At 54.7% G+C, this 14,422-nt stretch overlaps 1 protein-coding gene across 1 annotated transcript; it reads left to right on the top strand.

Moving 5' to 3' along the window:
• Positions 1-2,805: 2,805 nt before the first annotated feature.
• FHL3 (four and a half LIM domains 3) lies at positions 2,806-10,381 on the top strand. The gene is made up of 6 exons (XM_032877317.1): positions 2,806-2,957; positions 7,596-7,769; positions 7,855-8,029; positions 8,989-9,158; positions 9,255-9,441; positions 9,574-10,381. The coding sequence occupies exons 2-6, from the start codon at positions 7,614-7,616 to the stop codon at positions 9,726-9,728; spliced, it is 843 nt and encodes a 280-aa protein (XP_032733208.1). The 5' UTR covers positions 2,806-2,957; positions 7,596-7,613; the 3' UTR covers positions 9,729-10,381.
• Positions 10,382-14,422: the final 4,041 nt, after the last annotated feature.

Below are 14,422 nucleotides of genomic sequence, written 5' to 3'. Positions count from 1 at the left end.
GGAAGGGTGTGTGGGGGCTTCCTGAGGGGCGAAGGGATTGCCAGATCCCACTCACCCAAGGCTAGTCATCCAGCTATCAGGCTCTTCTTCCAGCCCCAGCTGAGACACACCTGTTCCCTAGAGAGGGGGGGAGGACTGATGGGAAATGGGAACAGGGAGTCCATGTGGCTGATCCCTAGACCTCCCTGGGGCACGTAGTCCTCCTGGGCCAAGGGAAATGTGAGCCCACTAGAGAGCTAGAAATGGGGAGGGGAAAGGACACATAGCCCCTGCCCTCTACCAGTGTCCCTCCCCCAGGCCGGCCCAAGCCAGAAATCTAATTTTCTCTGGCCTCCAGACTCCCAATCCAAGCAGCAGAACCTTAACACTGGACCATGAAAGGGAATGTGTTGGGCCGAGTGAGTCCCACATACTCCATACCTACTGTGTACTCGCCTCTAACACTCGTGAGAATGCTGGGAGACAGGGAGTCAAGCACTCTTAAGGGATGAGCAAACTGAAGTGTAAAGAGGTTGAATGACAAAAGAGGCGGCAGGGCCTGCCGGTTAAGCCCTTTATGGCATAAGGAGCTCTGACATTTGATTGTGTGGATTTGAAGCCAGCCTTTGCCATTATTAGCTGTGTCACCTTTGGCAGGTTACTTATTCTCTCTGTACCTCCATTGTCTCATCCTTAAAATGGGGATAAGAATACACATTTCATACGGTTGTGGGATAATCAAGTACATTAATGTATGCAAAGTGCTGGGGCGCCTGGGTGGCTCAGTCCTTGAGCGTCTTCCTTCCGCTCAGGTCATGATCCAGGGTCCTGGGATGGAGCCCCGTGTCGGGCTCCTTACTCAGCAAGAGGCCTGCTTCTCCCTCTCCCACTCCCCCTACTTGTGTTCCTTCCCACTCTCACTGTATCTCTCTCTGCCAAAGAAATATAGATATTTAAAATCTTTTAAATATATATATTTTAAAGAATATCTTTTAAAATTTTATATATATATGCAAAGTGTTTAGGCAGGGAGGGACTGGTGCAAAGAACTCAGGACATGCCAGCTCTTATTAAGGCTGTTCAGCAGAGGTTCAAGCAGTGAGGAAACACCAGAGACCCCAACTCTGTCTTTGATCCGTCACCTTCCTTACTCAGTCTTAAGCCCTCCCTCTCTGAAAGCGGCTCATCTTTGCCCTCTCCTTACCCCAGATCAGACCCTGCCTTGTCATCTACTCCAACCAGGCAATCTTCCCTGCCCTCCCCAGGTCTAGGAGTCACCTATACCTGCAAGACAAAGCCCAGAGAAAGGGCCCACCCGTGAGCAGGCTGCTTACTCCCTGGACTCTGGTTATCAGGTACCTGTGGTCCAAACTGAGGTAGAGAGGAGTGGAAACTGAAGCAGTGCCATTCATTCATTCATTCATTCATCAGACATTTATTATGTGCCGACTTCGGAGTAAGTACTGGGAATGGGGTAGTGAACAAGAAGGACCTAGTCCCTGCCCTCATGGCACTTACAGTCCAGGTATCAGGAACAATAATAAAGCAATTAGTTTGATTTTGGAAGGAAACCTGGCCTCAAGGGTGACTTGGGACCCAGGAAGGCAAGCATATGATTCAGAGATGGGAGTGGAAGGAATTCAGGAGCTCCAGCCTGGATGGGAATGAGTCTCTGCTCTGAGAACTTGGCTGGACCCAGCCTGGGGGATGGGAGAACCTCTGTGGGCACCTGAATCTCCACTCTAGATGCTGAGGTTATTTCTAGGGTTGGTTTGTTGTCTCTTGTTTTTCGAACAGCACAGCAGAGCCTCCTCCTCCCTCCCCCACCCTTCTACATCAAGGCTATTTATGCCTAGTGACAAGCCTGAGGATCCCAGGGGAGTTGGCCTCAAGGACCTGGAGGGGCCTTGTGTCCCTGGCAGGCACCAGTCCTCCCTCCCAGGCACAGGGAAGAAGCCAGAGGATTGGAAACTGTAGAGGTGGGGGAGGAGGGGTTCCCTCCACTTCCCTCCACCAACCCTGCAGTGCCCCATCTGAGCACACGCTTCACACCCCTCCCTGAGAAACCCAAAAACCATGAGGCCAAGGATTAGGGTCTCCCCTGGGCTTCAAAGGTCAAAACTATTCCTGGGCACTGTGGAAACCAAGGCCAAACTTCTCTGTCCCAGGACGCGGCTGGAGGTAAGGAGTTGGTTACTTCTGTTTTTGCCACTCAGAGCCCTGAAATCAAGTGCTTTGAAGGTCAAGGCCCTCTCCGGGGTTAGGGGGTCTTCTCTTCACTTCTTGTTGCCAGAGAACACCTTGGTTCCCACTGAGAGGGCCATGACAGCAGAATCAAAACCACCCCCTCCCCCAGGCTTGATTAAGTACTCTTTTACAAACTCGGTCTAGGTGTGACTCCGGGGTGGGGGTGGGGGGTAAGCTGGAAGCGGGGGGAGGGGTGCACTTACGAAGAGGCGGGGACTCTTGGTCCCCTAATGGACCTTGGTTTGGTCTGCTGGGTCCTGTACCCCTTCCTTGAGATGGAGTAGAGCAGTCTCCCGCTGGCTGCCGGTGAGAGAGAGGAAGGCAGGGGGAGAGTACGGCGAAAGCGAAGAGGGGACGGGGGCGGGGTCCTGGCCACCCGGGAAGCTTGGGAGAGCCAGGTTAGACTGGGCCGGCCGAGGGGACCTGGAGCGGACTCCAGCGCAAAGAGGAAATGTGGGCGGGGTCTGGCCCCCAGCCTCTGGGATGCGGGGCCGGGGCGGGATCCCCACCCCGCGGCCAGGGGCGGCCAGGGGGCGGGGTCCGGGCGGGGCGGGCCCCGCGCGCACTTCCTCGGGGAGGGGTTGGGGCAGTGCTCCCACTCGCCCACACAGTCCGTGTGCAGCCGGCAGCCTCGCGGGCGGCTTGCTCTGCCCCAGCTCTGCCCGGCCCGCAGGTACGAGCCGGCGAGGGACGCGCGGCCCGGCTTCCCCTCCGCCGCCGCCCACTTCGAGGTGAGCTCCCCGCCGAACCCGGCTCCGAATCCCCGCTCCCTGCCCCAGCCGCCGCCCCCTCCTCCCGACCCGGGTCCGGCCGAGATGACCCGGGGCGCGCTGGGAGCGGGCGGCGCGGGGGCGCTGAGCCCGGGAGGGTGCCTCCCGGATCGCACTGATCCTGGACGCCAAGCGGGGCGGGGGCTGCTCCGAGACTTGGGCGGGGGAGGGGGCCAAGTTTGAAATGGAGAAGCCAGAGTGAAGCAAGCTACCGGGAGGGTTCGAAAAACTGAGGCTTCCAGAAAGCCCGGTGGAGCGCGACCGAGACTGGGACAGGAGAGTCAGGCTTAGACAGGAGGCTGCAGGGATACCCGAGGAAAGGACAGAGGCTTGGCGGTAGAGTTACCGAGAGGCAGACCCGAGGCAGAGGGACCGACCCATGTTTTGTGGAGCGGAGCATCTGAAGGAGAAGCATGCATTGCCCCCCGTGGACACGTTGTAGCGACCTTCCCGGGGCTTTGCAGGGTCTTAGGCAAGTGAGGGGCGCTGAAGCCTAAGATTCGTTAGCCTCGTGATAGATTAGCCTCTGTGAGGCCTAGAGAGCCGTCCAGAAACTGGAGACGGAGACACTCAGCAACAGAGGTGCTAAGTGAGAGAAGGGGTAGGAACCCCTTAGAGAGACTCAGGTACCAAGATTTGGGTGTCCAGGGGTAGAAACCCGCAGGGTGTGTGGGGGCATTGGGAGCTAACCAGCCAGAGAGATAGATACACGCAAAACAGAAAGACCGCTCAAGTGTGCAGAGAAACGGACTGGCTGAGTGGGGCAGAGCTGGCTTTGATGGGGACTCATTGACAGCTTCCCAGACAGACCTGTAAAGACTCTGGCCTGAAAGACTGGGAAGCAAGGATGTGGGGAAACAGAAACTCTGGGCCAGCCAGACCCCTGTGAGGCAGAGGACCTGAGACAGACGGAGATCAAAAAGGAGCCCCAGGCATATACCAAGACAGCCCAACTTATTTTTAAACTCAAATCTTGGACGGGCTGCTTCAGCCCTGGGGGACCCAGGGTGAATGAACTGTTCCTCTGCTGTCCCCAAGACAGCTGCTGGATCCTGCTTCCCACCCCCCCTTCCCCTAAACTCCTTTGACTCCTAGGCCCCATGGGGGGAGGGGAGGAGAGAAGGGAAAGTTTGGGGTTGGTGCCTGATAGCAGGAGGTGAGGGGGTGGGGGGAATTAGGTTTCTCCCCTTAAATCTCCTGTCAGTTCATGGGAGCTGGGGGAGGGGTCTGCTCTGATCCTGACTCACAGCTGTGGGACCTGGCCAGGGTCCTCCTGGACAGTGCATGGTGGAGGGGGGCAAAGGAGTTGAGCCGTTGGCATGGGTAGTTGGAAAGGCTTCTGGGTGTCTTCCAACAGTAGGGTTGGCAGCTGGGGGAGAAGAGTGAGGTTCCTGTGCTGGTGATGTCACCCCGTATCTCCCATACCCCTGCTCTTAAGTGTTGACCACCCCCTTTACCGCCACTGCAGCAATTTTAGGGAGAAAAACGGGAAGGGGCTCCAGGCTGGAAAGCAGGCCTTTCTGAGACCTGAGTGCCTTGGGCCTGGCTTGTCCCTGGTTTCTATGCTCAACTGTAAGATGGGAATGATCCCCTATCCTGCCTGTCTTCTGTGAGATATGGTGAAATGGTGGATAGGATGGCACTTCGTGCAAAGCAGGGCATTGTGCAGGTACTTGTGTACCCGGGTGACGGGTCTCTCTGGGGTCAGGCTGGTCCCACTGAGCTCCTTGGCCAGCCCCACGTCCTGGACATCTTTACTTCTCCCAGCAGAACAGGGACGGGGCGGCGGGTGGGGGGGCACTTTGTTCTATCTGTGGGTCTACCCTGAGAACTTCCAGGTCAAAACCCAGGCCTGGCTCAGAAACTTGTCTGACCCCTGGTGTGTGAAGGGCTAATAATAAAAACACCAACGGCTACCATTTACTGACTACTCACTTTCTGCCAGGTGCTTTCCAAGCACCAACATTTCAGCCTGACAGCAACCGCAGGAGTAGGAGGTAAGCTTAGATAAGGAAACAGGCCCAGAGACCTTAAGTGACTTGCCCAAGATCACCCAGCTAATAAGCGAAGAAGTCAGGATTCAGATCCACATGCCACATTTGAGCCTCTGTATGCCACATGCCTCAGCCATTTATCCAGTCGTTTTGAGCTCTGGGAGGTTCACCTGGATGTGCCAGATGTGTGTGTGTCTGGGTCAGGTGTAGGGGTGTGTGTGTGTGTGTGTGTGTTGGTGGAAGCAGGGGCTGAGAGCCATCTGGCAGACTGAGCAGTCTCCCTTGCACCTCCCCCCCCACAATACCCCACTAGCCATGAAGGAATATAAGACTGGCTGTCTTCAGTCCCCTAGCCCTGCCAGGGAAAGTAGGAGGGAGATGGTGAGGGAGGGGGATGGGCAGGGACAGGTGGGCCTTGATTGTGCCCTTCACTCTGTCCTCATTAGCATCCAGCTGGACAGACTAAGAGCCTGGGGGATTCTGGGAAGGAAACAGAAGCCATGCCCATACCCTATTTGGGGTGCCCCTGTTTCAGAGTGGTGACTGCCTCCCAGGGTGTGGCCCCAGGGCTAGCCTGGGCCCGGGAAGGTGATGGCTGCTGTGGGCCACACCAGGAAGGAAGGAAAAGATTCAGGTCACTCCCGGACAGACCATAGCCACACGCTCCACCTGTGTGGCCCCCTGCTGCCCAGTGGCTGACAGCCCAGGCAACCCTCAGATGCTGGGCCAGAGGAAACCCAGCCTGACTGGTGGGGAGTGGACAAGAAAGAGGGCTACCCTCTACTGTACAGCATAGCTCTCCCTCAGAATCTCCTCTCTGAAGATCCCAGCCCCTGGAAGCCTCACGGCCTGACGGCCTGGCCTGGGGTATGAACTTTGTATTCCTCCCCAACACACACATTGTACAGAAGGGCAGCTTTGAGTTCACAGAACATCCCTTCAAGAGTCAGGCCCTCCAGGCTTGGGCGTTTGCTGGCACCTAGAATCTGAACTCCAAGCCAGAGCAATGCTTCTTGGCCAGAATTTCCCACTGGGGGTGGCCGAGAAAAGGAGCACTTTTCCTTCAGCTTGAGCCTGGGCAGACTCTGGGGACTGCCAGTTAGTGGAGGTGGGGGGGTGGGTAGTGGGTTGGTGGGTTCCTTTGTCCTCTCCAGGCTCCTCTGCAGCTGTGAGAACATCCCCTTCCTATGAATCCTGGTAGTTCCTCTCCACCCAGCCAGGGATCCCAGCCCTTAGAAAGCAGGCTTCATGACGGAGGATGCTGGGGGCGGGGAGCTCTGAACCTAGGGCTAGAGACTGGAGTCAGGGGCAGCAGAAGAGACTGGGAACCCCACTTCCCTGCCCCCCCACTCCCCATGCTCCTGTTCCAGAGGCAGCTGTGTGGATGACCTCATCCCGCAAACATGCTTTGTTCCTGAGAAAATGGAAAGTGTCTGAGGTTTGGTGGGGGCTGGGTGTCTGCAGCGCAGCTCTCAGGGCTCCCCCTTGCCTGACTCCCCACCCAAGAGGGGGCCTGATTGGGGAGAAAATGTCTTCTGTGGCTCCCATTCCTTCACCCTCTACTCCCCCTACCCCAAACCCTCAGAAACCAGAAAAGCTGGGGAGATGCTGTTTCTCCCAGAGGCAGGGGGAGGGAAATAATGACCCAGGGGACTGGAAAGATCTGCCAGGAGTGATGCCTGGCTGGAGATGGCAGGGGCATGTTGTGTAATCCCTGTCTTCAGTTCCCCCTCCCACCCCAGGCATCTCAGTTCCCTTTTCTTGCCCCTGTTGCCAGCCAAACCTGACATCTGGCCATCCTTCTGCCACAGCTGCTGCAGATGTGCAGGCCAAGGCTGCCCGGGCTTGTGTGACCAGAGACCCAGCAGGGGCTGAGGGCAGAGGGTCCAGCTGGGGAAGCTTGGCTGTGTCCAGCTTACAGGATTTCCTTCCTGCTTAAACCTAGCCTGAGCCTCTGAAGTCCTTGCTTGGGCTGATTCTCTCGGACGGAAAGAGGCCCGAGGTGACTTCCACCTCCACCATTCATGGCCCAATATCCCTCTAACATTCCACTGGCTCTTGGACCAGGAGAGGGCAGGCACACCCCATTCACATCCCTAAGCTCCTCACTCCGGACCTCTGAGTGGAGGTTCCTTTTTCCATATCCCTAAGGCCCCTTCCTGGGAGTCAGAAAAGGGCGGGAGTGCTCTTCACTCACGATAGAGAGTGGGGTGACTCTCTGCCCCTGCTCCTGTCCCTTTGGGGACAGTAGGGACAGTAGAAGCTAAACTCAGGCTGGGGCAGGAAATGAGTCACTGACCCAGGAAAAGCCCCCTCCCCCCAGATCTGCCAGGGCTCAGATAAGAAAACAACTTCTGCTTCCTGATTTTTTCCTGACCCCTTCTCCCCCGCTCCACACGCCGTTAAATACAGAAATAAACATGCATGACTCCTGGCTTTCCAGAAGCACCCCCATCTTCATCGTGTGCTGTTTGGACCCCGCATTTCTTAGGCCTGGTCTCTTGGGTTTGTTGTTGTAGTTGTTGTTTTTAACACAGAGGACTTTTGCAAGGGGCTAAGCCACAGCCCGACTGGGTGACCATGCCCCACCTTTGGCGCCTGGCAGGGTTCACTCACAGCCACCATGAGCGAGGCCTTTGACTGTGCAAAATGCAGCGAGAGCCTGTATGGCCGCAAATACATCCAGACAGACGATGGCCCCTACTGTGTGCCCTGCTATGACAGCACCTTTGCCAACACCTGTGCCGAGTGCCAGCAGCTTATCGGGCACGACTCCAGGGTAAGGACTGGACCAGACCGGGCAATGAGTGGGTGGAGGCTGGCAGAGGGGCATGGGTGCCAGGCCCCTGCCATGCTCCCTGCAGGAGCTGTTCTATGAAGACCGCCATTTCCACGAGGGCTGCTTCCGCTGCTGCCGCTGCAAGCGCTCCCTGGCCGACGAGCCCTTCACCTGCCAGGACAACGAGCTGCTCTGCAATGATTGCTACTGCAGCGCCTTCTCGTCACAGTGCTCCGCCTGCGGGGAGACCGTCATGCCCGGTACGTCCCCGGAGGCCCCGCCGTGCACCTGCCGCCCTGATGCCAGGCCTCTGCACAGGCTCCATGCACGGCCGAGGGACGGGCACGTGTACGGCGCATCCTGGGAGGCTTAGTATTACAAAGACCTGCACGCATGGCATCTTTTTGGAAATTGAGCATGTACAGGATTGGTCCTGCCTGTACACTCCTGGGAGATGAGCATGCACAGGGACTGGCATGCCCAGGGATACACATGAGCGCTTAGCATGTGCAGGAACCCACATGCTTGGAATGTTCCTGAGGGTTTAACATGTGCCGGACCTGGTACAAACCTGTGGGCTTACCGTGCATGGGCAGACTGACTAGCTTGAGACATACCTGCGTATTTAGTACACTAGGAGCGAGGAGTCCAGTGAGACCATCCTGCTGGGCGCATTGGGGCTTGGTAGAGATTGGTAAACAAGGCCTAACATGTATGGTGACCTGCATGCCTTGTAGATAGGTGAGGGCTGAGGACATGTGGACAATGACATGATTAGGAGACACTAAGGCTTCGCGTGTACTGAATCCAGGTGCCTGGCGTTAGAACCCAGTGGGGGCAGAGAATCGCTGGCCTAGTCCACCTGGGTCTTTGTGGGTGTGCTAAAGCTCTCGTGTCTGGTGTGTAAGGGCTTAGCATGTGCTGAGTCATCGTGCCTGTGACATGGAGGCCTGGTGGATGCTGACGTGGTCCTATCTAGCACATGTGGGGACTTCACACATGCCAGACCCTCGTGTCTAGATTATGGAGGCCTAGCATGTGTGGTCTTGGGGAGGAGCAGGTCATGGGTGCCATGCAGGTGGTGAGGGTCCTAGTGCGTGTGTGTGGATGCCACCCAGCTTAGGCTTTGGGAACAGCGGGGTCTCTTCTCGGGGGCAGCAGAGGGCAACCCTCAGGAGCTTGGGACCCAGCCTCTGAGAGGGACCCCTGTTCCCTACAGGGTCCCGAAAGCTGGAATATGGAGGCCAGACATGGCACGAGCATTGCTTCCTGTGCAGCGGCTGTGAACAGCCTCTTGGCTCCCGTTCCTTCGTGCCGGACAAGGGTGCTCACTACTGCGTCCCCTGCTATGAGAACAAGTTTGCCCCTCGCTGCGCTCGCTGCAGCAAGGTGGGGGCAGGGCCGGTGGGGGGTGGGGAGTGAGCGAGGCTCTGTCCCAGGGTGGGGATCACCGCTCCCCACTGCTGACCGGTGCTGCCCCCACAGACGCTGACGCAAGGCGGTGTGACCTACCGTGACCAGCCCTGGCATCGAGAATGCCTGGTCTGCACGGGATGCCAGACGCCCCTGGCAGGACAGCAGTTCACCTCCCGGGATGATGATCCCTACTGCGTGGCCTGTTTTGGAGAACTCTTTGCACCCAAGTGCAGCAGCTGCAAAAGCCCCATCACAGGTGCGACATGGGTCAACGAGCATGGCGGGTAGGGTGCAAGCAAGGGAATGGGATCGGGATCTGGAATGGGGTGAGTCTGAGGGACAGGACTGTGCTCTGGATCCTCAGAGCTAACCTCCAGCCTCCCTCCAGGACTCGGCGGAGGCAAGTATGTGTCCTTTGAAGACCGCCACTGGCACCACAGCTGCTTCTCCTGCGCCCGCTGCTCCACCTCCCTGGTGGGCCAAGGCTTTGTGCCTGATGGAGACCAAGTGCTGTGCCAGGGTTGCAGCCAGGCAGGGCCCTGAGCCAGGACTCCTGGGCCCAGGGCCTCCCAAACCAGGGCTCCAGGACTAAGGCTCCTTTTCCATACCATCTTTGGGACCCAGCCCCTCCTCAAATCAGGGCTCCTCCTGGGCTCCAGGATTCAGCTTCCCCACTCCAACACCCCCATACCGGTACTCCCTGACCCAGGGCCCCCAAACCTGGACCTTTATGGAGCCTCCATGATTCAAATCCCTTTTGCAAGCCTGGACTTCAGAATTCAGCCCTTTCCCCACAGTCTGGTGCCCAGACCAAGACCTCTCCCCAGATCAGGGCTCTCAATCCAACCCTCCAAACCTGGACTCTGGGACCCAGGTCTCCTTCAATCTAGACTTCTTTCCAGAGACTTTAGGTCTTCTATGGGTGCCTGAGAAGCCCTCAGAAGTGGGCTCTTCTCAGGCTTGGTCCTCCCCACCCCAATCCCACCCTATCCCCAGGGCTGGGGCTCTCTGGGCAGCAAATCGGGGGTTCATTGTTTAAGGGGATCCTAGAGCACAGGGTTTTGCCCAGTCCGTGTCTGTCGAGTGTTTTCTCATTTTGTTTGCGCTCCGTTTTGCCCAGAGATGGGCAGAGGGGTGGAATTGTTTCATTCCCCCCCTCTTCCAGATTCTGCAATAAAGCAGTGTGAGGAAGCGAAGGCCTCTCTGTTTTTGTCTGCGGGTGGCGGGGGGTGGGGTGGGGGAAGGTTCCCTCGCAGACCGGGAGACTCAGGCTCTTCCAGACCTCCTCGGTGCAGGGCAGAGGAGGAAGCTGCTGGGCCACGGGGTGGGAAATCTCCAGAGAACTGGGATCCCCGACGCTGCGACCGTCCCTCTCAGGCTTAACCAGCCTCCCCGGTGCTGGCGAAGGGCTTTTTCCTCCGGGTGGGGGTGGGAGGGGTTTGGGGGAGGTCCCGGACTCGAGTGGAGTTGGCGGTGGGTTCCCCGCTGCAGTACAAACCGCCCCCCTCCTTTAGCAGCCCTTCCCAAATCCCGCAGAGCACCCCGTGCGGATTCCCAGTCTGGGCCCAGACCCCCAACCCCCTTCCCCCTCTTCCCGAGGATTAGCGGAGGCGGCCCGGGATCCGCTCGCGGCCGCACGTTTTTTGCCAAAAAAGGCAAGGATGCAGCTGCACGCGCCGCGGGAACATCTGGATCCGATTCCCGGCATGAATGGGTCATGGCCCCGCCCCTCCGTGATTCAGGGGCGGAGGCGGGAATGAGAGAGGGGGGCTGTCCCCCAAAGTGGGGAGATGGGGCGGAGCGCTGCTCCCCTCTGTCGCCGTCCGACGCCCGCGGCCCCTGCCCCGCCCTCGGCCCCGGACGGTCGGAGGCACACTGGTGCGCGCTCGCGGGGCGCGCGGCTTAGGGAGCTCCTGGTCCCGCCCGCCGCCTCCTGGGGTGGGGACCGGCGCCACGGTGCGGGTGGACCCTCGCGTCCCCTGGGAGAGGGGCCCAACGGTCCGGCTGACCCGCGTGATCATCTGTATCTCACACTAAATCCTCCCAGAAATCTGCGGGGCGCGCATTTTTCCATTTCACAGAGGTGGAGACTCAACTTGGCAGTTCCACAAAGTCACCTAGGTAGTCAGTCACAGGTAGATTCCTTTCAGACTGCCTCCCGGGCGGATTCGAATCCTAAACTTTCTGGGGCTGTGGTTGACAGGTTCAACAAACCTTTACAAATACCCACCACGCGTGCTTATAATTAATAATTATATGTTTACATTTTTGTCTCTCCCACCGGCTTCTTCGAGAACTGGGCTCGCGCCTGCCTTGCTCGCACTACTGTTCTCAGCTCCTGGTACTTACTACTTGTTCAATAAATACTTGTTGAGGAAGAGTAGTCCGAGCATAGAAAACAGCTGGTGCAAAGAACGGGCGAGCTGAAAAAACATATGGCGCTTTGGGGAAGCAGCAAATAATTTCATTCGGAGGAAGTGCCAAAAGACTAAAATGGCAGGCAGAGGCCAGGTCACAAAAAATTTAATGCCAAGTGAAACAGACCTCACCCTACGGGTAAAGCAGCCAGTGGAAATGTTTAAGCAGGGGCATAAGTGATCACTCTGGCTACAGCATGAATAATGGATAGCAGGGGTAAGATGAGCAGGCTCTGTTGGAAGCTGGTGCACTGGTGGAGGAGAGAGGTAAAGAGGCATCGGTGGAAAAAACACAACTTGGTGACTGGCTCAAGGGACCGGAAAAGGAGAAGGCTTTAAGGGAAAGAAGGTGAATGCTTTTCCTTAAGTGGTCCACCCCCCTAAGAGGAAAAGATACACAGTTACGGTGTCATTGATTTCAAGAGAGACATTTTTCAGATTTAACATCTTGGAAACCCAAATGCATTGTATAGTAGAAGATGTGACATAGTTTAACAATTTTTTTCTTTCTTAGTGGAACATAAAATAATGATGGAACATAAAACATTTGATGGCATCTCATATTTGATGAAGTATGGTAGATTCCAAACCCTACCAAACACACACACACACACACACACACACACACACACACACACAGATTGTCTTCAATCTTGAATGGAGATTTCCCACCTCTTTGGGGGGGGGGCGCTTCTGGTGAATTTTGCCAGGGGTGCTCTCTCTAAGGTTGAAATCTTGCTTAAATTTTTAGGCATAAATATAACCCTCAAAACACCCCATGAGCCGGCAAGACAAGAGTCATTATCATCCTGTGTTATTTTTCAAGCTTTAAAAAACAAAAAACAACGCATTCTTATTTTAGAAAAATTGGAGACTTACAAAAAGTAAAGAGAATAGGTAAATCACTAATAATTCCTTGATATAGTACAGCCTCCTGGTTCATTTTTGTTAAGCATGTTTACGTACATACATATTTTCATTTTGAGTTTTAAGTTTATTTTTTAAAATGTGAAAGTGGGGTGAGTGGCTCAGACGGTTAAGCAGCTGCCTTCAGCTCAGGTTATGATCCCAGGGTTGGGCTCTCTGCTCAGTGCAGAGCCTGCTTCTCCCTCTCCCTCTGCCATTCCCTCTGCTTGTACTCTCTGGCTCTCTCTCTCTCTCTCTCTCTGAGTCAAATAAATAAATAAATAAATAAATAAATAAACATTTTTTTTTAATGTGAAAGTAATATATGTATATGTTAAGAAAAAACCTTTCATGCATACACAAAGAAAAGTTTCCCGCCTGAACCAGATCTTCTGGGATATCTCCTCATAAACAACCATTGTTTACTGTTACTTGGATATCCTCACAGAAATAACCTCTTCGTGCATCTATTTTTATACACACTATTATGTGTCTAGATTTTTTTTCACTTTGTGTGGCCATCTTTCCATTGAGTTCATATAGATTCTTTTTAATAGCTTTATTGAGGGATAAGTTCCATAAAGTCCATAACATAAAATTCACCCGCTTTGAGTGTACAATTCAATTACTTTGAACAAATTTAGCGTTGTGGAACTCTCTCCACAATCCAATTTTAAAACATTTCTATCACCACCAAATTTGCTGTCACTTCCAATCTTATTTCCAGCCACAGACAACCACTCATCTACTTTCTGCCTCCATAAATTTGCCTTTCTGGACATTTCATCTCAATATATCCTATGTCGGTTTTTGTGTATGGCTTCTTTTTCTTAGTATGATGTTTTCATGGTTCATCTATATTGTAACATTCCTTTATTGCTGAATACTATCCCACTGTATGGATATACCACATTTTCATTCATCAGCTAATGGATGTTGGAGCTGCGACCAGTTTTGTTAATTATAAATAACACTGCTATGACCGTCTGAATATATGGACATACGTTTTAATTTCTATACCTAGAAACTTGCTTCATTCTTTTTTTGTGGCTGTATAGCATTTCACTGCGTGAATGTACCATTTTTTATTTAACCAGGCCCCTTGCTTACAATTAGATTTTTCTCCACATGTGAACTTATTATTGTTTTTTAAAATATTTTATTTATTTCAGAGAGGACGCCCCCACTGGCGGGCATGGGGGGGGCGTGGGCAGAGGGAGAAGCAGACTCTTTGCTGAGCAGAGAACCTGATGGGGGGCTCGATCCCAAGACTCTGGGATCATGACCTGAGCCGAAGGCAAATGCTTAACCGACTGAGCTACCCAGGCAGCCCTCCACATGTGAATTTCTTGAAGAAAAAAAAAAGAGAGATTTTTTTTTTAAGATTTCATTTATTTATTTGACAGAGAGAGAGATCACAAGCAGACAGAGCAGCAGGCAGAAAGAGAGGGGGAAGCAGGCTCCCTGCTGAGAAGAGAGCCCAATGTGGGGCTCGATCCCAGGACCTTGAGATCATGACCTGAGCGGAAGGCAGAGGCTTAACCCACTGAGCCACCCAAGTGCCCCGAGAGAGAGATTATTAACAAGAAAGACACCGAGGTCTAGAGAAGGAAAAAACGTTAACAGAAGTCACGCTGAAAGCTAAAGACTCAACGTCCGGTCCCCCAACTCCCATACACGTTCTTCAACTACTCCTCAGTCCGGGAGGTCCCTACCTGCCCCGCCCGCCTCATAAAAACTCCAGGAAGTCGGGCCCTTAACCTCAGATTCCTGAATTTCTGTACGCCCCCTAGAGGCACCTGGAAATTACTCTGCATCGCTTCACGACACCTCCGGCCAGCAGGGGGCACTGCTGCCACCTCGAGCACACCGGCTAGGCTTACCTTGTGATGCTCCCTTTTCTTCGAGTCCCCG

Source organism: Lontra canadensis, unplaced genomic scaffold (genome assembly GCF_010015895.1).
Source record: "Lontra canadensis isolate GAN:19392208 unplaced genomic scaffold, GSC_riverotter_1.0 scaffold60, whole genome shotgun sequence".
Lineage (NCBI taxonomy): Eukaryota > Metazoa > Chordata > Mammalia > Carnivora > Mustelidae > Lontra > Lontra canadensis.
The sequence above is the reverse complement of the archived record's forward strand: the minus strand, read 5'-3'. Positions and strand labels throughout refer to the sequence as shown.